General features: G+C 39.6%; 1 protein-coding gene across 4 annotated transcripts in view; it reads left to right on the top strand.

Moving 5' to 3' along the window:
* Window positions 1–11,963, top strand: part of MAPK6 (mitogen-activated protein kinase 6) — a 51,102-nt gene extending 39,139 nt beyond the window's left edge. For 3 of the 4 annotated variants that reach the window (XM_032417350.1, XM_032417348.1, XM_032417349.1), the window contains exons 4-6: window positions 3,014–3,178; window positions 7,377–7,578; window positions 9,508–11,963. In XM_032417350.1, the coding sequence (XP_032273241.1) occupies window positions 3,014–3,178; window positions 7,377–7,578; window positions 9,508–10,609 (1,469 nt within the window). In that variant the 3' untranslated portion in view covers window positions 10,610–11,963. The remainder of the gene's footprint in view (window positions 1–3,013; window positions 3,179–7,376; window positions 7,579–9,507) is intronic. The other variant, XM_032417347.1, reaches the window with a different exon arrangement.
* Window positions 11,964–22,264: the final 10,301 nt, after the last annotated feature.

A 22,264-nucleotide genomic window follows, 5' to 3' on the forward strand; every position in this document is an offset into this window, starting at 1 on the left:
GGGGAGGGGAATTGGATTCCACTTTTTGAAGGGAAGAGGACCAAAGAATTTGTGGACTTTTTTTTTTTTTTCTTTTTTAAGTAGGGTCCATACCCAACTTGGGACTTGAACTCATGACCCTGAGATCAGGAGTCACATGCTGTACCAACTGAGCCAGCCAGGCACCCCACATTTATTTTATTTTTATTTATTTAAGGAGGTTCCATGCCCAGCGCCTGACATGGGGCTTGAACTCATGATCCCGAGATCAAGATTCACATGCTCTGCTGGTTGAGCCAGCCAGGCACCCAAATTTGTGGACATTTTTTTTTTAAGATTTTATTTATTTATTTGAAAGAGAACACAAGCAGAGGGGAGAGGCAGAGGCAGAGGGAGAAGCAGGCTCCCCACAGAGGAAGGAGCCCGAAGCAGGACTCGATCCCAGGACCGTGGGATCATGACCTGAGCCAAAGGCAGACACTTAATCGACTGAACCACCCAGGCATCCCTGTGGACATTAAAGCTACCACAATAATGAATATTTTATCAGGAAAACTAAATTGTTTAAAATTGTTAGATCATTGGGTCATTTATTATGGGGTCATTTGAAGTGAGGTCAAAACTTTAGTGCTATATTAATTATACAAAGGTATTTAATGTATTTTTAAATGTTCATTCAGCATATTCAGAATTGTTCAAGTACAGCAATAAAAATAATTGGATTGAGAAACACATTTAAATAACATGATTTTGATCTTAGACCCATGTAAACTTTAAACAGTTAATGGGAATTGTTTATGAAATGATTGGAAAGATCCAGTTTTAGTTCCCTTCTGCTTTATTGGTAGATTTGTGAACCAAAAGCAGCATGAGGGGGGCGCCTGGGTGGCTCAGTCATTAAGCGTCTGCCTTTGGCTCAGGTCATGATCCCAGGGTCCTGGGATTGAGACCCACGTCAGGCTCCCTGCTTAATGGGAAGCCTGCTTCTCCCTCTCCCACTCCCCCTGTTTGTGTTCCCTCTCTCGCTGTGTCTCTCTCTCTCTGTCAAATAAATAAATAAATAAATAAAATCTAAAAAAAAAACAAAAACCAGCATGAGGAAGATCCTCTATATTAGGTATAGGTTCCAAAAGAAGAGAGCAATAAAAGACACGGACTAAGGTGTCTAATAGCATCTCAAATTTAGCCTATCCAAAACTGAACTCCTGATATTTCTCCCTCATATTTTCTTTTTCTGCTGTCTTCCTCATCTTGGTAAACCAGATCCACTCTTTAGTTGCTGAGGCAAAAATCTTGGCTTCATCCTACACTTTTGTTGGTACAGATTCTATGGGCTCTTCCTTTGAAATATATTCAGAATCTAACTGCTTGTTATTATCTCTGTCACTACCCGCCTCCCCACAGTTCAGTCAACCATTATGTTTTTCCTGGTCTAATGCAGGATTTAACTGCCTTTTCTGCTTTAATATTTGCTGTCTGTAGCCTAGTTACCACATAGCAGCCATAGGAGTTCTCTGAAAACATAAATCAGAACATGCCATTTTTCTGCTTGAAACTCTGTAATGTCTCCCTATCAAAATCAGGTTAAAGCAAACCCTTTGTGTTCTGGTACCATCTCATCTTCTAATACTTGCTCCCCCCTCCCCCACCCACCCAGCCACTCTGTTTCAGCTACACTTAACCTAATTGCTGTTTCTTAGACACACCAAACCCACTCTTCTCTGAGCCTTTGCGCCTTTTCCCATCTTCCTGGAACTCCCTTCCTCCATATGAATGCATGGTGTGTTCCCCAACTTCCTCAGTTTTCAGCTTCTCACTGAGGCCTTCCTTGGTCATCCAGTATTAATTAGCAATGCTACCCATAAAGTGCTCTTTATTCTCCCTGCTTACTCTATTTTTCTTCATAGCATTTATCACCATTTGACATAAATGTTGACAGAGTTATTGTCTGTCTTCTTCCACTAGATTGTAAGCTCCATGAAGGCAGGGACTTGGTCTCTTTTGCTTCACAGTTGTATTTTAAAGTGCCTTGCTCGTAGTAGGTACTCAAGAAAAATTTAGTGGTTGAATGAATTCTAGAAATCCATGGAAAAGCAAACTGAATTTTTAGTCAGTGTTTAGCTTAAAGTTCCCCCTATTATTTATTTTATTTTATTTTATTTATTTGACAGAGAGAGACACAGTGAGAGAGGGAACACAAGCAGGGGGAGTGGGAGAGGGAGAAGCAGGCTTCCCGCCGAGCAGGGAGCCCAATGTGGGGCTCGATCCCAGGACCCTGGGATCATGACCTGAGCCGAAGGCAGACGCCTAACGACTGAGCCACCCAGGCGCCCCCCCCTATTATTTCTTTAATAGTTGTCCTGAAATGCTACCTGAGCCTAACCCATAACTATGAAACTTTCTGTAGTATGAATCTAGTCCAACCCTCCATTTTACTGATGATGAAATGAAGTCATTACCATGCTAAGTATTCCCAAAGGTATAGCCAGTTAATTAGTAGTATAGCCAAGACTAGAATCCATGTCCCTTGAATCTCAATTCATCGTTTTTTTCACTACTTTGTGATACCTTAAGATGAGGCTAAACTTAAAGGGTCAGTTTCTTATGGAAACAAAGCAGCCAAAAGTAAATATGTCGGGGAGCAGACACAGATACACTTTTTCAGTAGATTGATGATATTCAAAGCAAAGAAACCTGCTGGTTAAGAATTCAGTTAGGGTGCCTGGGTGGCTCAGATGGTTAAGTGTCTGCCTTGGGCTCAGGTCATGATCCCAGGGTCCTGGGATCGAGTCTCACATCAGGCTCCCTGCTCCTTGGGAGCCTGCTTCTCCCTCTGCCTCTGTCTCTCTGTGTGTGTGTGTCTCTCATGAATAAATAAAAATAAAAAAAAAAAAATTCAGTTAATCATTTTCCTCCCAGTGATCATTACAGTATTTAAGTTCGTTTCCTATAGCTTTAGAATGTCTGTTGCCAAATAAGTAAACGTTGAGGAATGTGTTTATTTATATTGTATTTGATGTTTATTTAATCTCAGGTGCACATGAACTTGAACAGATGCAGCTGATTTTAGAATCTATTCCTGTTGTACATGAGGAAGATCGTCAGGAGCTTCTCAGCGTAATTCCAGTTTACATTAGAAATGACATGACTGAGCCACACAAACCTTTAACTCAGCTGCTTCCAGGAATTAGTCGAGAAGGTATTGTTACTCAAGAGTAACCATCATGTAATGGGGTGGGTGGGTGTGTGTGTGCGTGTGTGCACGCACACAAGCAGGATCTGTGTATCCCAAATAGTCTTTAGACACTATACCTTATCTAAAACTTCAACTCTCTCCCTTTTTTGGTCTGGCTCTTAGGCTGGGATCTGTTCCTTTGTTACTCTGAATGATTTTTCAGGTTCCATAAAGTGTATCCCTCTCCTGGTTCTAACTCCATCTACTTTTTCAGCTTACACCGCTGATATTATCTACCATAGGCAAGCATCTAGAGTAACTGTCCCTCACTAAGCTAAAATGGAGTTTTGTGAGGGTTATATGATAAGTAAGTCTGGATATGAATGTGAATGTGATTGAGATATGAAAGAGTAAATTGAGTTGGGGAAAGCAAAGACTTCAGGGCCAGGAAGAGATGGAAGAAAGAGCAAAACTCTGAGCAAACGCATTACATAAGAGTTTGCAGATTCCTGTTAGGAATATTAGGTGCTAAATGTGAGAATTCGTGCAAGCTTGAAAGGAATAGAAACTTAGAATCAAAACTTTTTTGATCACTAAAACAAATAATTTCATGTCTCAGAGTGATGTCATTAGGATTTGTTGCTATAAGTAATATACAAAAGTCTTTAACTCTTGTAGTAGTTACCTGTAATAAGATAATTTATTTTTTTTAAGATTTTAAGTAATCTCTGTACCCAGTGTGGGACTTGAACATATGTGAAACCCTGAGATCAGGAATTGCATGCTCTACCAACTGAGCCAGCCAGGCACCCCAGGATAACATTTTTTTAAGGAAGAGAGTTAGACATGAGAAACATCTTTCTTAAAAGTTGATTGTGTCTTACATCTTTAGGAATTACATTAAGACGCATCAGTGTCAGGATTGTATAGTTCTTTATGAATCAACAGGTTAGGGATATATAGTTTTCTAAACATCTTAAGGTTTGTCTGAATTATACATCCATTATTCATAACGCCCACTCTTATCATCTGTGGTTCAGGTTATTGTGTATCAAAGTGTTTTAAAATTGCAAGTGTTTGGGGGTGCCTGGGTGGCTTAGTCGGTTAAGTGTCTGACTCTTGATCTCACTTCAGGTCTTGATCTCAGGGTTGGTCAAGCCCCCACGTTAGGCTCCATGGGCGTGGAGCCTACTTAAAAATAACTAAATAAATAAAGTAGCAAGTGTTCTGAGAAATATGGCAAAATCATAATGACATTTTTTGTTTTCCTCAAATGTGTTTAAAACTCCTATAGTAAATGCCTAAGTAAAAAGGAAGCAGCTGTATTTAATTTCAGCAGGTTTTGCAGGCTTCCTTTTCAGTAGCTCTACATTCCTAACTGGCCTTCAAGTCTATCTTCACAGTCAGCTTCCAGTGCTGGTTATCTTTCTCCTGACCTTAGAGCCACTGTCATGACATCCTTGTTCATAACTGAACAGTAGTCACATAGCATTTGACTCTGCCTCCGAATCCTCTTTGGGAGCTCTTTAAAAATGCAGGCTGTGGGTCAGAATTCAGAAGTGGTGTGGGGAGCAGAGCATGTGTCTTATTTTTTTAGATTTATTTATTTATTTGAGAGAGAGGGAGAGTGCGAGTGCGCACACGTGAGCAGGCGGGAGGGGCAGAGGGGGAGGGAGAAGCAGACTCCTCCTTGCTGAGCGTGGAGCCTGACGCACGGGGCTTGATCCCATGACCCCGAGATCATGACCTGAGCCAAAATCAAGAGTCAGATGCTCAAACTGACCAAGCCAACCAGGCACCCCACCTGTGTATTTTTAAAACCCTCTACAGGTGTGGCCCTGCTCAGCCAGGTTGAGGGACAGGGATAACCTTGATTGCCTCTGGAGTCATTGTCGCTGTTGCTGTGTTTTATCAAAAGAGGCTAACTAGTAATGTAGGACATTGCTGTTGAAGCATTTGCAGTCTAGCCAAATTTGAATCTTCTTTTTCCCTACCCTAACTTTAGGGTTGGGATCATGTCTTAGCTGTGAACCAACTTGAATATTTGGCTGATGGCTGGAATTATTCATAATGGATTAAATGTATATTTTTGATAATGGGTTAATTAACCGTCAGGCAAAAGATCCTTGGTATTAATAAGTGGCAGAGCTATGCTCACATACAAGTGCAATGCATTGTTTTTAAAGTTCCCGAGACTAAAGATTTACTATGTAGGTATGTTCCACACCAGTTTCTTACTGATTAATATTGGAGTTTTACTTTTGGGCAGAGCATATTCTGAGGCAGTGGGGCTTAGTAAGAATAATACGTGTTCTCTTCTCACATGTTCATGATCTTCAGAGGGAAAAAACCAAACAAGATTAAGTATATATGAATTAACACATTAAGATGATTAGGAATCCTAGTGGTCTTTCGTCTTTAGATGAAATACCCTTTTTCATTTTCCTCCATACTTACTTACAGAGGATGTAACTCTCATCCTCTCTTTTGCTGTAGTTTACCATGTACTTCTGTATCTTAGCATACTTCAACACCATCATAGCAAATAGATTTCCTTTAGAGCAGTGCTGTCCAATAGAACTTTCTGCAGTTATGGCAATAGTCTACATATGCATATGCTGCTGCACTTGGGAGCTCAGCTTGGGGCTAGTTTTTTTCTTTCCTCTTCCTGCTGCCTACAGTTCCCAAATGGTAGGGATTTTAGAGTACATTCCTCTTGCGTAGTTAGATATGTATCTCCCTTCCCTCTGAGAATGGTGATTGTGCTGGGTCAGCCCTTTATAACTCTGTGCCTTAGAGTCTCTCTTGCCTTGAGACACAAGGGCCCTGGGCTAATTAAAATTAAGATGGACTCTTTTGCAAGAGAACCAAGAATAGCTTGATGTATTGTGAAATGACTTCCTAGATTAGGGTAATATAGTAGGAGGGGGGGTAAAGGAGAGGAGAGGAAGAGGCCTCAGCCCCGGGCCACTGAAGGGCATGAGTAGCAGTGAGCCTTAGGTTTCTTTAGTTGTTATTGGAACGATTTGAGGATTGAATAAGATAATATATATGAAAGCACTTTGTAAAATACAAAAGGCTATAAAAAATCAGCTATTGTTCACATTAATGAGAAATTGGGAATTGAGAATAGCGTCCTTCCTAGAGTACAGCTTAGTTTTAGAGAGAATGACTATCTTTTCCTTTGAGACAGAGGTAAGGATAAGAGGATGTATGACAGGCCATAGTGAAGAAGTAGGGATTAAGATAAATGTGAAGTGGGTTTAGATATGATAAAGATTGAGAGCATAAAGAGATGGTGTGGAACATTGCTGAGCAATAGCAAAGGCCAAATTGCAGTTCTACAATATGAATTTGTAGTGAGCTCTGTGTGTGTGTGTGTGTGTGTGTGTGTGGTTTTTGCATTGAGCTTTCATCAGTACTCTATGACTAGGAACAGGGAAAGTAGATGGGGAAATGATTCACAGCTGAGGATTGGTATACAAGCGTGTGGTTGTATAAGGGCAACCTTCAGGCTGGTGACAGGTGTGGTTCAGGATGGGTTAGGAGCTTATGAGCTAAGTTAGTGGGAAGAATTGGGTGTAAGGTAGGTAACTCTTCCAAAGCCCTAAAGTGATCAAGTGCATTTGTGTGTTATGTTGGAGTGTGATTGATGTGAAACAGATCAACAAATTAGTACAACAGCTAGCCAGTGAGATAAGGGAAGGAAAGGGGAAAGGATTTTTTATTAAGCACTAGACACTATGCTTTACTCTGCTTTACATTTAATTTTTATACCGTATAATATATCTATTTCCATTTTATACATGAAGAACTGAAGTTCAGCAAGTTTAAGTAACCTGTCTGGCCCTTTACTGCTAGTAATTCGTTTAAGCTAGTGAGTTGCAGAGCTGAGATTATGACCTATATAGTATTATGTTGAACCATATGAAATTGCTGTTATTTGACCATTTTTTACTGACAAAAATAGAAGTTTCATATGATTCAACTTAATATATTCTTTTTCTTTGTAACTGACCATAGTATGAGATTGGGGTACATTTCAAATATTTACTGTGTTTATTGAGTAAGTGTCTTTTCATTTTAATCTGTAAATCAGGTAAATTAGTTTTATTTGATAAACTTAAATTAATTTACCTTTTAATTATATAACCTCTTTTTTTTCTTAGTTGGTTGGTAGACCTCCAGTACAGTTAAGGTGTTTTATCCCTTTCTTTTGTAGCACTGGATTTCCTGGAACAAATTTTGACATTTAGCCCAATGGATCGGTTGACAGCAGAAGAAGCGCTTTCCCATCCTTACATGAGCATATATTCTTTTCCAATGGATGAGCCAATTTCAAGTCATCCTTTTCATATTGAAGATGAAGTTGATGATATTTTGCTTATGGATGAAACTCATAGTCATATTTATAACTGGGAAAGGTAAATTGATCCTAAGTTAGAAAAATATCATTTATTGTATTTTCACAATGCAGAGTACTGACTACTATATGATCATGGCCCATTTATTGTATTTTCAATAAACCATAATGCAGTGTAGGACAAGACAGTGTAGATGTCTTTAAAATTTAGTAATGGTCTCTTTGGGTTTCTGCTAAACTTATTAATATCTTTGAATAGACTTTATATAATTTAAATATTTAAGTTACTAGTTGGGATATACATAATGGGAAAATGTGAATTCTACTCTGAAACATTTTCAATGCCATTAAGGCGTGTTTAGTTGTTAACAAATGTAAGGTCCTTTAAACATGAGGGTTGAAGGTTGGAAATCTGAACCATTTTAAACTATTGCTTTTAAAAATGTCACAATTTTTTTTAAGATATTGGATGACAAGACTGAACCTTATCCAAATAGGTATCTCCATAATGTCTCAAATTTTTACATAAAATCTCTTGTATCTTAGGATAGAAATTATTTTGATTCATGGTATATGCTATTCAAATCTGTTTTCCTAATGACACAAAATTAATCTTGGGCTGCTTAAACATAGGTTCAGTACAAGAGACTTTTCTATTTTGAATAGTATAAAATGTCATTATAACATTATACATTTTAGTTAAAGATTTTTAACAAAATAACATTATACATTTTAGTTAAAGATTTTTTTTCCTCAGCTTTCTTTTAGGATTTCTAAATTCCAGGGGAAATTTAGATATAATTTCGCTTCAGAGTAGGATCATAGCATATAATAATGAATCAATATTATTATTTTTAAAGATTTTATTTATTTTAGAGAGCATGAGCGTGGGGAGCTGCAAAGGAGGAGGGAGAGGGAGAAAGAATCTTTGAAGCAGACTCTGTGCTGAGTGCACAACCCCAAGGGGGACTTGATCTCACAACCCTGAGATCATGATCTGAGCGGAAACAAAAAGTCTGAAGGTCAACCCATGTGCCACCTAGGCACCCTATGAATCAATATTATTTAAAATCTTTGGGTGATTTTGATATTTAGCCAGGTGTCAGAGTCACCAATGGCAATCTTAAAACTTTAGAGTTTCATATATTTCTATGTTTAAAAGAACAATATTTAATAATTAAAGAAGTAGTTAATATTAAAATTTGTTTAGGCATTGCATTTTTTCCCTCCTACAATGTTGAGGTATTTGTATGTTTACACATCTGGCAATGACCTGTTGGTCCACATGAACATTTCTACTGTCTACGTATAGTTCTTTCATACATACTCAAATGTCTTCCAGTCTCTTTTCTAGTCCCTCCTCCCCATCCCCCAACCGTGTGTGCGTGCGTGCGTCAGTCTGCCTCTACTTGGGCATGGAACGGCCACCTTGCTGTGATGTGTTGATAAGAGGATGCCACATTCAGTAGTGCATGTACATGGAGAGGTTTTTTTAATATTCGTGATGAATTCCAGCAAGCCTTCCTCTGTTCTAGTCTGACTTGTTACCAAGAGAGTGAAAATCTGTAAGAGACCTGATTGAGATTAGAGATAGCTATTTTATGGCCACAAAGTATTTTTTCTCTGTATGAAACTGTTGGAATTGAACTGTAGACATGCCAGCCACTCTGATGTTTATCTGCAGTTGCCTTTGAAGGTGAATGAAAAATAGAATAGAGAAAAGACAGAATAAGTGTGAAATGATATTTGGTCTTAAATTTAAGAATAGAGGACTCAGAATTTTACTGTAATTATATGTTTCATTGGTAATTACTAAAGTGCCTCATATTACATTATGTAGTAACAGATCTTACCTATCCATTAAAAGCATGAGTTATATTCCTATTGTCCCCGCATAGACCTAGCAGAGTGCTTTCACCTAAAAGGCACTCAGTGCATTTGAAAATGAAATCCTGTATCTGGACTCACATTAATGCATTAATTTTTTCAGGTACCATGATTGTCAATTTTCAGAGCATGATTGGCCTATACATAACAACTTTGATATTGATGAAGTTCAGCTTGACCCAAGAGCTCTGTCCGATGTCACTGATGAAGAAGAAGTACAAGTTGATCCTCGAAAATATTTGGATGGAGATCGTGAAAAGTACTTGGAGGATCCTGCTTTCGATACCAATTACTCTACTGATCCTTGTTGGCAGTACCCAGATCATCATGAAAACAAATATTGTGATCTGGAGTGTAGCCATACTTGTAACTACAAAACAAGGTCATCATCATATTTAGATAACTTAGTTTGGAGAGAGAGTGAAGTTAACCATTATTATGAACCCAAGCTTATTATAGATCTTTCCAATTGGAAAGAACAAAGCAAAGAAAAGTCTGATAAGAAAGGCAAGTCAAAATGTGAAAGAAATGGATTGGTTAAAGCCCAGATAGCTCTAGAGGAAGCATCACAGCAATTGGCGGAAAAAGAAAGGGAGAAGAATCAGGGATTTGACTTTGATTCCTTTATCGCAGGAACTATTCAGCTTAGTTCACAACATGAGCCTACTGATGTTGTTGATAAATTAAATGACTTGAATAGCTCAGTGTCCCAACTAGAATTGAAAAGTTTGATATCTAAGTCAGTAAGCCGAGAAAAACAGGAGAAAGGAATGGCAAATCTGGCTCAATTAGAAGCTTTGTACCAGTCTTCTTGGGATAGCCAGTTTATGAGTGGTGGGGAGGACTGTTTTCTCATAAATCAGTTCTGTTGTGAGGTAAGGAAGGATGAACAAATTGAGAAGGAAAACACTTACACCAGTTACTTGGACAAGTTCTTTAGCAGGAAAGAAGATACTGAAATGCTAGAAACTGAGCCAGTAGAGGATGGGAAGCTTGGGGAGAGAGGAAATGAGGAAGGATTTCTGAACAACAGTGGGGAGTTCCTCTTTAACAAGCAGCTTGAAGCCATAGGCATCCCGCAGTTTCACAGCCCAGTGGGGTCCCCACTTAAGTCAATACAGGCCACCTTAACACCCTCTGCTATGAAAGCTTCCCCTCAGATTCCTCATAAGACATACAGCAGCATTCTGAAACATCTGAACTAAAACACTCAGCAGACATTTCTCTTTGTATTCTTCATGAAATGTGTTTTGTCTTTTTTATTACTAGTGTTTCAGTCATTTTTTTACTTGAATCATATGGTGTCATTTAGAAAGGATTTTATTAGTTTTTGGTTTTTAAAATCCAGACTTTTTTTCTACATGTGAGATGGTTTTCATTTTAACTGGCATGTCGTTTGCACACAAAAATAAAGAATAGAGCAAAATAATGCAATGCAGGAGGCGACAAAAGAAATGCACTAAGACAAGTAAAAAACATTCTCTCATAGAACAATGATCTGTTTTACAGGAAACAAAAATCTTGCCTTGAAATTTACACAGTGAGACTGTACATAATTGCATGAGAATATCTATTTTTTTCCTAAAACATTTTTCATTCATGAGTATTTTCAAGTTTTTCATACTGTACACATTTCTTAAAACACATGATACCAGCAGCAACTGAAAATGAATGCCGAATTTGGTACACATGTGTTATCTACCTCAAGGTAACAAAAGTATGTGGCAAAACATAGACCACCCATAGTGCTTCACATATGCACTTCTATTTAGCCAGCGTTTATTGTAGTAAACTATTCTTAATAAGATTCATGCACCGTTTATAAATGTTCTGGTATGCATTCTTTATAGTGAAGTGTTACTACATCACATCTTATTTATTTTAGCAAATCAGTATATTTTCTGTATTTAATTATAAAAAGTTAACTTAGTTTTTGAAATTTATTTGCAAATACACTTTTTCCATTTGGCACTATGGTTTGTTGCCTACTTAGCTGAATATATAATGTCAGCTCATCCTAAGGCTGTCCACGTACTTAATTTACTTAAGTATTCATTTTAAGTAAAGCGCTCACTGTGTATAGGAATTTGTATTTTGGAGGTGCTTGATCTATCTACAAAGAAACATTAGGAATTACTTTATTATAAAATGCTCCTAGAAGTCTTAACTGTGTTTATTTTTTAAAAAAAAAAAACAAACCTGTAATGTTAGACTTGTGTGCATGGAAGTAATTAAGGTACATCATTATTGTAGTTTAAAAGTTGTACATGATAAGACATATTTTGTTTTTACTGTATGTTTTTACTGAATGATCTGTTCCCCATCCCAAGGCAAGCATGAATAAAATTAGGTTAAATGTAGCATGTGGCATTGCAGTCTCTTAGAATTTGTTTCATCTGTTTTATTTTATTGAATACTGTCTGTATCTTTGGTTATCCTGTTCAAAGAAAAGGACAAATAAAACATGGCCAATGAATATGGCTCCTGTTGAACTCTTTAGGTAATGCAGATTACCTGCTAGAAAGAATAAAAATCACAAGCAAAACCTTTATCTAGTTCTACTCTCTTTGGCATCTTTTAAATTGTGGCCATACTTTATTTTTTAAAGATTTTATTTAGGAGCTCCTGGGTGGCTCAGTTGTTAAGCATCTGCCTTCGGCTCAGGTCATGATCCCAGGGTCCTGGGATTGAGCCCCGCATCGGGCTCCCTGCTCTGCAGGAAGCCTGCTTCTCCCTCTCCCACTCCCCCTGCTTGTGTTCCCTCTCCTGCTGTCAAATAAATAAATAAAATCTTTTTAAAAAGATTTATTTATTTATTTGACAGAGCGTGCAAGCACGGAGGGAGGCGCCAAGGGAGGTGGAGAGAGAATCTCAAGCAGACTCCGCGCTGAGTGAGGAGCCCAATGCGGGGCTCGATCTCACCTCAAGATCATGACCTGAGCCGAAATCAAGAATCAGATGCTTAACTGACTAAGCCACCCAGGAGCCCCTAAATTGTGGCTGTACTTTAAACTATGTAAGGCTAAACAGCTTAAAAGAAAAAGGTTCTTGGTCTCCACACAAAAACCTCTTATTGACTTAGCTTCACACATTAATATGGAATAAAGCTTTATATATTTCAAAACTATCAGATGTATGTACAGGATTTCTAGGATGCAGGCAGAGAAACCTCCTTTAAATGTATTTGCTCTACGGTACATGATCCTTCCTTTGATCAAGAACTCATCTGTTTACCTATCCAAATATAAAAACCCTTTTTCCTTTAACCTCACTTTTCTGTTTGTCTTCCATCCTTGTTTTATACAAAGCCAGTTCTATTAATATCCAGAATTCTGCCTTCCCAGTGACCTATTCACTGATTTCATTTGGTTTCACAGCCTTTAAAAAATACGGATATTTTCTGTGAGTATCAGTCACACGTGAATTTAAATATATATTCCAGTTATCTTAAAAGAGCAAGCTCTTACTTATATTGGACACTTTCAGGTTTTCACCATTGGTTATGATGTTAAGCTAAGGATTTTCATATATGGCCTTTATTATTTTGAAGTAATGTCCCTCTGTTCCTACTTTTGAGTGTTTTTTATTCGTGAAAAGGTGTTGAATTTTGTGACATGCTTTTATGGCATCTATTGAGGTGATCATGTGGTTTTTGTCCTTAATGTGGTGAATTACATTGATTGATATTCATATGTTGAACCATTCTTGTATTCCAGGAATCCTGATTGTGTAATTCTTTTAATGTGCTGTTGGATATGGTTTATTAGTGTTCGGTTTTTTTTTTTTTTAAGGGTTTTTGTATCAGTATTCATCAGGGATTTTGATCGGTAGTTTTCTTTGTAACACCTTTGTCTAATTCTGGTATCAGGATAGTGCTGGCCTCATAGGATGACTTTGGAAGTACTCCCTCAATTTTTTGGAAGAGTTTGAGAAGAACTGTTAATTGTTTAACTGGTAGACTTCTCTAGTGAAGCCATCTGGTCTGGGGCTTTTCTTTGTTGGGAGATTTTTTATTATTGATTCAGTCTCCTTACTAGTTAACAGGTCTGTTCAGATTTTTAATTTCTTTACAATTCACTCTTGGTAGGTTGCATGTTTCCAGAAATTGATCCATTTCTTCTAGATTATCTAGTTTGTTGGCATATAATTGTTCATTATAGCCTCTTATGATTCCTTTTTATTTCTTTATCAGTTGTAATGTGTCCTCTTTTCACTTCTGATTTATGTTGAGTCTTCTCTCCTTTTTCTTAGTGTAGCTAATGGTTTGTTGATTTGATCTATTCTCTATTTCATTTCTCTAATTTTTATTATCTCCTTCCTTCTGACAACTTGGGGTTTATTTGGTCCTTTTTCTAGTTCCTTGAGGTGATTTGAGATTTTTTTTTAAGTAGACTTATTTTTTTAGAGCAGTTTTAGGTTCACAGCAAAATTAAGCACAATGTACAAAGATTTTTGATATGCCTACTCCCCCCACATGCACAGCCCCCTGCATTATCTACTTCTCTTATCAGAGTGGTAACATGTTACAATCGACGAACCTAGATTGACACATCATTATCACCCAAAGTCCATAGTTCACATTAGGGTTTACTCTTGGTGTTGTATACACTGTACATTTAGACAAGTATAATGACATGAATCTACCCTTTTAGTATCCTACAGAGTAGTCTCACCTCCCTAAAAGCCCTCTGTACTCTACCTACTCGTCCCTCCCTCCTCCCTTAACCCCAGGCAGCCACTGGTCATTTATTCTCCATACTCATGCCTTTTCCAGAATGTCATATGTTTGGGATCATAGAGTATGCAGCCTTTTCCGACTGGCTTCTTTCTCTTAGTCCTGTGCATCAGTTTGCTTGATTGTGTCTCCTAAGTCCCTTAGACTTTTTTCACTTTTGTTGGTTCTTTTTTACGTACTTCTGACTTGGTAACTTTAAATGAACAGCCTTTGAGTTCACAGATTCTTCTGCTTGATTGAGTCTGATGTCGATCCCCTCTAGTGAATTTTTCAGTTCAGTTTTTGTATTCTTCAGCTCCAGAATTGCTATTTTTTTAATATATAGTTTTGATATCTTTGTTATCTTATTTTGTTCACACATTGTTTTCTTGATTTTGTGAAGTTATCTATGTTCTCTTGTAGCACATTAAGCTTAAGATGATGATTTTAATTCTTTATCAGGTAATTCATAGATCTCCATTTCTTTTTGGTCACTTCATGGAGATTTATTTTGGTTTCTTTGATTGGGCCATGTTTCCCTGTTTATGTACCTTGTTATTTTTTAATGTGATTTTTGCATTTGAGAAAATAGCCGCCTCTGCCTATCTTTATAGACTGGTTTTGTACTGGGGTAGATCTTCACCAGTCATCCCAGCTAGAGTTTCTGGGGGCATCTCAAACTTTCTATGGGAATGTGTCATCTCTGTACTTTCTGTGTGTAATCCAGCCCCCTCCTCACCCCAGGTTTGGCAGTTCTTTTTCAGGATGTTGTAGTCTCTTGCTCTGTCGGGGGTCTGAGGTATCGTAGGTTCTCTGGCACTGCGACAACCCACAAGCTTTCTCTTGCTCTCAGCGGACCCCAGGCATCCAAAGCATCGTGCTTTGAGTCAGGCTAGACTGAAGCCAGTCTCTTGGGAAGGCCCCCCCAAACCTGGAACACTGGATGATTGTTCTGTTCTTCTCATTCCTTCCAAGGGAGAAGCTGTGAGGTGGGCTTTTCTTCCCAATCATGAGCTATGCTGGCATGGGGGAGGGACTGACATCGTTGAAATGAAACCTCTTTTCTTACCCATTTCAGTGCTCCTGTTCTTGGCTTTGAGATTGTCTTGGAAACTGTGACTTCCTAACTGGAGTTTTCATAAAGGAGACCATATGAGGTCTTTTTGGACCATATATTGTTAAGTCAGTGTTTCTGTGGGATGTTGAGTTCTGGGGCTTCCTATTCTGCCATCTTATGTTCAAAAATAATTTACTTTTTAAATGGCTTATTCTGAATTAGAATGTTCTAGCTGTTGTGCAGCTTTCTGACTGGGGAATGATCTGTATCATTAGGTTTGTCACGTTACTGAACTGATGGTGGGACATTTCAACTTGTAGACCTATTTATTAAGCTTCGATATTAGGCTTAATTTGGAGCCAGTAGACCTCCCCACCCTCCCACTCCCACACTTTTTTGATGGTTTTTTAAATGCAATTTCAAGTGTATAGAAAAAGTATGGAATTTAAAAAGAACATACATACATCACTTGCTTTGTTAGCTCATCTTGTTGATTTGCATCAGATAAACACCTATAGATAAAATTGAATCCCTCTGTTTAATCCTCCCACATTTTTCCTGCCTCTCAGAGGTAGACACTTTGCTGAACTTTTTTTTAAGATTTTTAAAAAAATTTATTAGCAAGCATGAGGGAGAGGCAGAGGGAGAAACAGACACCCCGCTGAGCAGGGAGCCCGATGCGGGGCTTGATCCCAGGACCCTGGTATCATGACCTGAGCTGAAGGCAGACACTTAACCCACTGAGCCATCCAGACGCCCCTCACTTTGCTCAATTTTATACTTTGACTATGCATGATTTTGTAAACAATATTTTGCATGTTTTAAAATTCCATGTGGCATATTGTTCATATCTTCAACTTACATTTTTCACTCAACATGCCTCTGAAATTTAACTATGTTGACACATGTAACTCTAATTCGATTTTCACTGCTGTGTTGCAATGTTTTTATCCACTTCTTAATCACTTCTATTCACATTTTATTCAAAATGACATTTGTTTTCAAAATTTTGCTCCTGTAAACATGTTTGCAGTAGAATTTTTTTTTTCTTTTAAGATCTTACTTATTTTTGACAGAGAGAGCACAAGCAGGGGGAGCAGCAGAGGGAGAGGGAGAAGCAAGCTCGCCGCTGAGCAGGGAGCCCGATGCGGGACTCCATCTCAGGACCCTGAGATCATGACCTGAGCCGAAGGCAGATGCTTAACCAACTAAGCCACCCAGGCGCCCCTGCAGTGAGGATTTTTGTGAACCATGTCCAAGAGTGTCTTCAGGGTATAGATCTAGTTGCTGGGTCCCAGAGAATGCCTATCTTCAAGTCTGTGAGATGCCATATTGCTGTCCAAAACGATTGTACTGATTTGCACTGCTGTCAGCTGTATGCGAGGCTTCTTATTCATCCACAACCTCCCACACAAGAAACCAAGTCTTTGCCATTCAATTAATCCTAGCAGGCCTGCTGTGTGTAGTTTACTTTAGCTGCAATAGGAATCGAACTTTCTAATTCCAAACAACTGCATGACAGCCATGGTTACACCTTAGGGATCTTTACGCAGCCACTTCAATTGTGATGTGTTGTGTAAGTCTTGTTTCTTATTTCCCACTGCAGTCGTTGTAGTTGGGAACAGGCGGTTTAAACCTTAAAGGCCAATTATATGACTGACACTGGGACCTATATCCAAGGAGTCAAAGTAGAGCATCAAGTGGTGTTTTCAAAATAAAATTCAGCATGGTATCACTTTTGCTTCTAGGTTAAAATAGTGTGGGTTTTGCCCAGTATTGCTCCTTAAAGAATTCTTGTTTTATTTAAAAATACTGTTTTCTATCAGATGCTATGTCCTCGATAGCATGTTTAATTTGACTGAATTGCTTACCTCCTAACATCAGCCTTTTCAGTTCCTGTTTACTGTTGAATTCCAAAGTAATAGAGGCTCCACCCTAAATGAGTTTATCATGTATCTAATATTAGTTGTGGTTTTACCCTCTGCCTGTTCCTATTAAAACTGCTTATCATTCAAGTCTAGTATTTTACAGTATAATCTCCAGGATAGAGAAGAAAAAGGACAGACTGGGAGTTGGGAGGTCTGAGTCCTGAATCCATTTCACCACTGACTCACTCTTTGTCACTTGGGTGTCACTTATCTCTATGGGCCTAAGCTTCTTATTAACTAGAAGCAAATTGCTGAGCCTAACAATATCGTCTACCTGGGACAACTTCTGAACAGGACACTGCCTTCTCGAATTTTAACCCAGTGTAATAGCCACAATGATTACCTTGTACTGGTATATACTGCTTACAAGTCTTATTTCCACAATAGCTACATTGGACTGGGCATGTTAATCGTCTTTAAAATAGGTTGAGAATGAAATTTTGTGTTCGCTGCACCCTTACCATTTGGTGGCGGGAAAGAATCAAAAGTATTGGAACACCAAGATTGTTTACCTTTGAAAGAGCAGTGTGAATTCACCCAGCTCTTTCCTCATATTCCCTGGGGGGGTCTCTTTATATAAGCCAGGTGAAGAGGAGCCGGTGGCTCAGTCGGTTAAGCGTCTGCCTTCGGCTCAGGTCATGATCTCAGGGTCCTGGACTGAGCCCCGCGTCAGGCTCCCTGCTGAGCGGGGTGTCTCCTCCCCTCTCTCCCCCGCTCATGCTCTCTCTCTCAAATAAATAAAATCTAAAACGAATAAATAAATAAGCCAGGTGAAGAGAGGGACCTTTGTGAGCTCTTCCAACTGTTGGTATATAACAAGTATCTTACAGAAGAGAGGGATGTTTTATTACCCATGTTGGAGCACTATCTCAGCTCCAACGTAGAGATCTAACAATCAAATTCCATTGGATTTACGTGTTTATCTTTGATACCTTGGGATAATGCAATGGTGGTGTTAACAAATCTAGCTACACAGAATACTCCCCTTCGGTTGCAACCACCAGCGTCTGCGATGCCTTGCCTCGCTCTTGGTACCGCTGCAGGAGGGTGAGGGGGTGGTGTGCTAGATCCTGGGCTCCTGGTTCACACTCCTGTCCAAAGCTGTTTCATCATGCCCAGAGTAAACCACAAACTTGGATCCATATTTGTCTGTATACTTGGACTCTGCCTCCACCTGAGCTTACCACTCCCACGCCAACCTAACTCGAACCTCTGAGATGGCTTCCACTGCCAAGTGAGACATTGAACCTTGCGGTATTGCATAGACTTTAAGCACACATGCTTCAGAATCGGATCCAAACTAGCTTAAAACTGTGTTCTGCTTACCAGCCTTGTACAGGTTATTTATTCTCTTAACTTTCCTCGTTTGTAAAATAGGGCTAATGACACCTAATTCATGGGGCTGTTGTAAGGATCAAATGAGACGCTGTACACAAAGCCTATTAGCCTGATTCCTGGTATTTTTATAAATTATCACTACTCTTATCCTCTTTGAATTATTGCCATTGTCTCCCAAATTGGACTGAAACTCTGACCATGACTTTGCTTTCAGTATTGCATCTCCATATCTAAGTGTCTTAACTTCTGGCCTTGATCTACGATGGCTTTCTGTTCTAGCCATCGTGCTCATCAGCTCTGCCCAACTCCTGGCTCTAATTTTTGGTCCTTCCTCCAGCCCATACTCTTGCCTGAAGTACTTCAGCATAGACAGCTCTCAGATCCGCAAAGACTTCATTGCTTCCCCACCCGCCACCCCGACCCCAAACAAGCATCTTCATTTGGGAGCCAAAAGCCTGGGACTCACCTTGTACTCCTTGCTCTGAAAACCCATACCCAATCTTCTCAGTGGATCCTGTGGCAATATCCAGAATCTGACCACTTCTTGCCGTCTCCACACTGCCACATGGTCTAACCCACCATCATGTGTGTGTTGGACTCCTTTAGTTAAAATCGGAATGACTTCCTCAGAGTAAATGTTAAAGTTTTTACTGAGGCCTATAGGACATCCCTCCTCTTCACTGAGCTCACATGGCTCCAGCCAGCAGTGTGGCTCCCATCTCAGGGTATTTACTAGCTCTTCCTTCTGCCTGGAAAATTCTTGGCCCAAAGAGCTGCATCACTTTCTCCCTCCCTTCTGAGAAGTCTGTGTTCGGATGTCACCTTATCACAGAGGCTCTGCCTGACCAGTGTATGTGCATATGAAGTAACATCCATCCATCACCCCTACACACCTACCCTGCTTCACTTTTCTTTCCATCACATACACAGACATATTATATCCTTATTTTATATTGTCCCTCTCCATCCACTTGGAATATAAGCTCCTTGAGGTCAGGACTTCATCCCCTTTGTTCACTGCTGTATCCTCAGCCCCCAACGTAGTGCTTGGCACACAGTAGGCGCTCAGTATTTGTCGAATGAAGGCATGAAGGAAACTAATGATAACTACTGTTTTTTAAGTTCCTTTTGGATTGATGGGGCTCAGAAACAGTGAGGCTCTATTGATAGTTCTGGGGTTTGCCTATTCGTTTTGAGTTTAAGTTTAGTATTCATGGTTCTCCAACTTTCTCTAATTTGCAGGGGGGAGTCTATAAATTTTGGATTCCTTAGGTACGGACTCTCCCAAACCAGCAAGCTCTCAGTTGCAGTCCCAAGAGCAGTTAGAAATTCTCACAAAATGTAGTCTGGTCTGGCAGGTTTATTATCCTGAATTGTGCTGTCAAATGTGGGTATAGTTTAGGATAATGACTGTATTTCTCCTGACTCAGCTGATGTCCTGTTTTCCTGTTCTCTTCGTTGGAATGACTATACCTGCCCGGGTTGCACAATATGTTCATGACCTAGTTAAGAGTGCAAGGTGATTTGTTTCTTAACTGCCTCTGTACTGTTCCTGTTCATTGTAACCCTGCTAAATGAGCCAGGCCTAGATTATATGTTAGTTAAGGATCTATGGCAACAGAAACCTCATGCTAGCCTTTGAAAAAAAGGGGAAATTTATCAGGATTCAAGGGTGACTCTGGGAGCCCAAGAACTGGGCCTCAGGAAGAACCAGCATCAGGCCACAGGGCACCAGCAGCCCAAAGAGGGTCAGGCTGTTTCTCAGCTCTGCCTCATTCTCGACCAACCGGGCTTCCTCGTCCAAAGATGGCAGCTCATAACTCCCAATTCGAATGTAACTGTTCTGGCTGCATGGAATTCTGCCTGGCGGTCCATCCCTCTGTTCTCTCCCCCAGTTCAGAGTTTCTCCGGGAGAAAATTGCATTGGCCCACCCCTAGTCCAGTCAACGATGGGCAGGTGGTAGGGTGCTGTTGAGGAAACACTACTGCTGGCCTCAACTCTTATTGATGGAGAAAGGGAGGCAGGGAGGAGAGTCATATTTAGCCGGCTGTCCCCAAATGTCCCTGTGACACATAGTAGTAAACTCTTTCTTCTTATTTTTAAGCCACCTCTGGACCACTCTGAAGGATGCTGTTTCTCCAACTGGACTCACTGGGGTCCTCCAGCTTATCTCTTGTGAGTTTGTCAAGACAATCTATAGCTTTATCGGTCATAATTCTTTGACTTGTCTACAGTGGTTCCTGATTTTTAGAGCATACTTCTATAGTTTGTGTGAATTTCTTAACAACTGTATGAGGCCAAGTAGAGCAGATATTATTATCCCCACCTGCAAGTGAAGGAAACATAAAGAGAGATATTAAGTAACTTGCCCCTATTTGGGCAGTGGTAGCATCGGGACCAGAATGTTTACCAAATTGCCTTCCAAGGGGCTGCACCAATTTTCACTCACTGTGAAATTTCTCCATACGAATGCCCCTTTCCTCTCATTCTGGCCCGTGCTGCATATTACTGGGGGAGTTCATCATTTTTGTAATGATTTTACTTTACTTTTTATTTTATTTTTATTTTTTTAAAGATTTTATTTATTTATTTGACAGAGAGAGAGATAGCAAGAGCAGGAACACAAGCAGGGGGAGTGGGAGAGGGAAAAGCAGGCTTCCTGCCGAGGAGGGAGCCCGATGTGGCACTCAATCCCAGGACCCTGGGATCATGACCTGAGCTAAAGGCAGACGCTTAATGACTGAGCCACCCAGGCACCCTATTTTTTATTTTTTTAAAGATTTATTTATTTTAGTAATCTCTACACCCAATGTGGGTGGGGCTTGAACTCACAACCCCGAGATCAAGAGTTGCATGCTTTGCTGAAGAAGGCAGCCAGGCGCCCCTTTCATAATGATTTTATTTATTTATTTATTATTTATTTTTTTTATTTTTTAAAGATTTTATTTATTTGACAGAGAAAGAGAGAGCGAGAGGGGGAACATAAGCAGGGGGAGTGACAGAGGGAGAAGCAGGCTTCCCGCGGAGCAGGGAGCCCAACGTGGGGCTCAATTCCAGGACCGTGGGACCATGACCTGAGCCGAAGGCAGATGCCTAATGACTGAACCACCCAGGTGCCCCCATTCTTTTTTTTTAAAGACCATTTTTTCTTTTCCTATACAATGGCATTGTATTCACTAATAAAATAGAATGAAGTCCTGATACATGGTACAATATGGAGGAACTTTTTTTTTTTAATTTAATTTTATTATGTTATGTTAATCACCATACATTACATCATTAGTTTTTGATGTAGTGTTCCATGATTCATTGTTTGCGTATAACACCCAGTGCTCCATGCAGTATGTGCCCTCTTTAATACCCATCATCAGGCTAACCCATCCCCCCAGCCCCCTCCCCTCTAGAACCCTCAGTTTGTTTCTCAGAGTCCATAGTCTCTCATGGTTTGTCTCCCCCTCCGATTTCCCCCCCTTCATTTTTCCCTTCCTGCTATCTTCTTCTTTTTTTTTTTTAATATATAATGTATAATTTGTTTCAGAGGTACAGGTCTGTGATTCAACAGTCTTATACAATTCACAGTGCTCACCGTAGCACATACCCTCCCCAATGTCTATCACGCAGCCACCCCATCTCTCCCACCCCCCACCACTCCAGCAACCCTCAGTTTGTTTCCTGAGATTAAGAATTCCTCATATCAGTGAGATTATATGATACATGTCTTTCTGACTGACTTACTTCGCTTAGCATAATACCCTCTAGTTCCATCCATGTCATTGCAAATAGCAAGATTTTGTTTCATTTTTTTTTTGATGGCTGCATAAT

Source organism: Phoca vitulina, unplaced genomic scaffold (genome assembly GCF_004348235.1).
Source record: "Phoca vitulina isolate PV1807 unplaced genomic scaffold, GSC_HSeal_1.0 scaffold20, whole genome shotgun sequence".
NCBI lineage: Eukaryota > Metazoa > Chordata > Mammalia > Carnivora > Phocidae > Phoca > Phoca vitulina.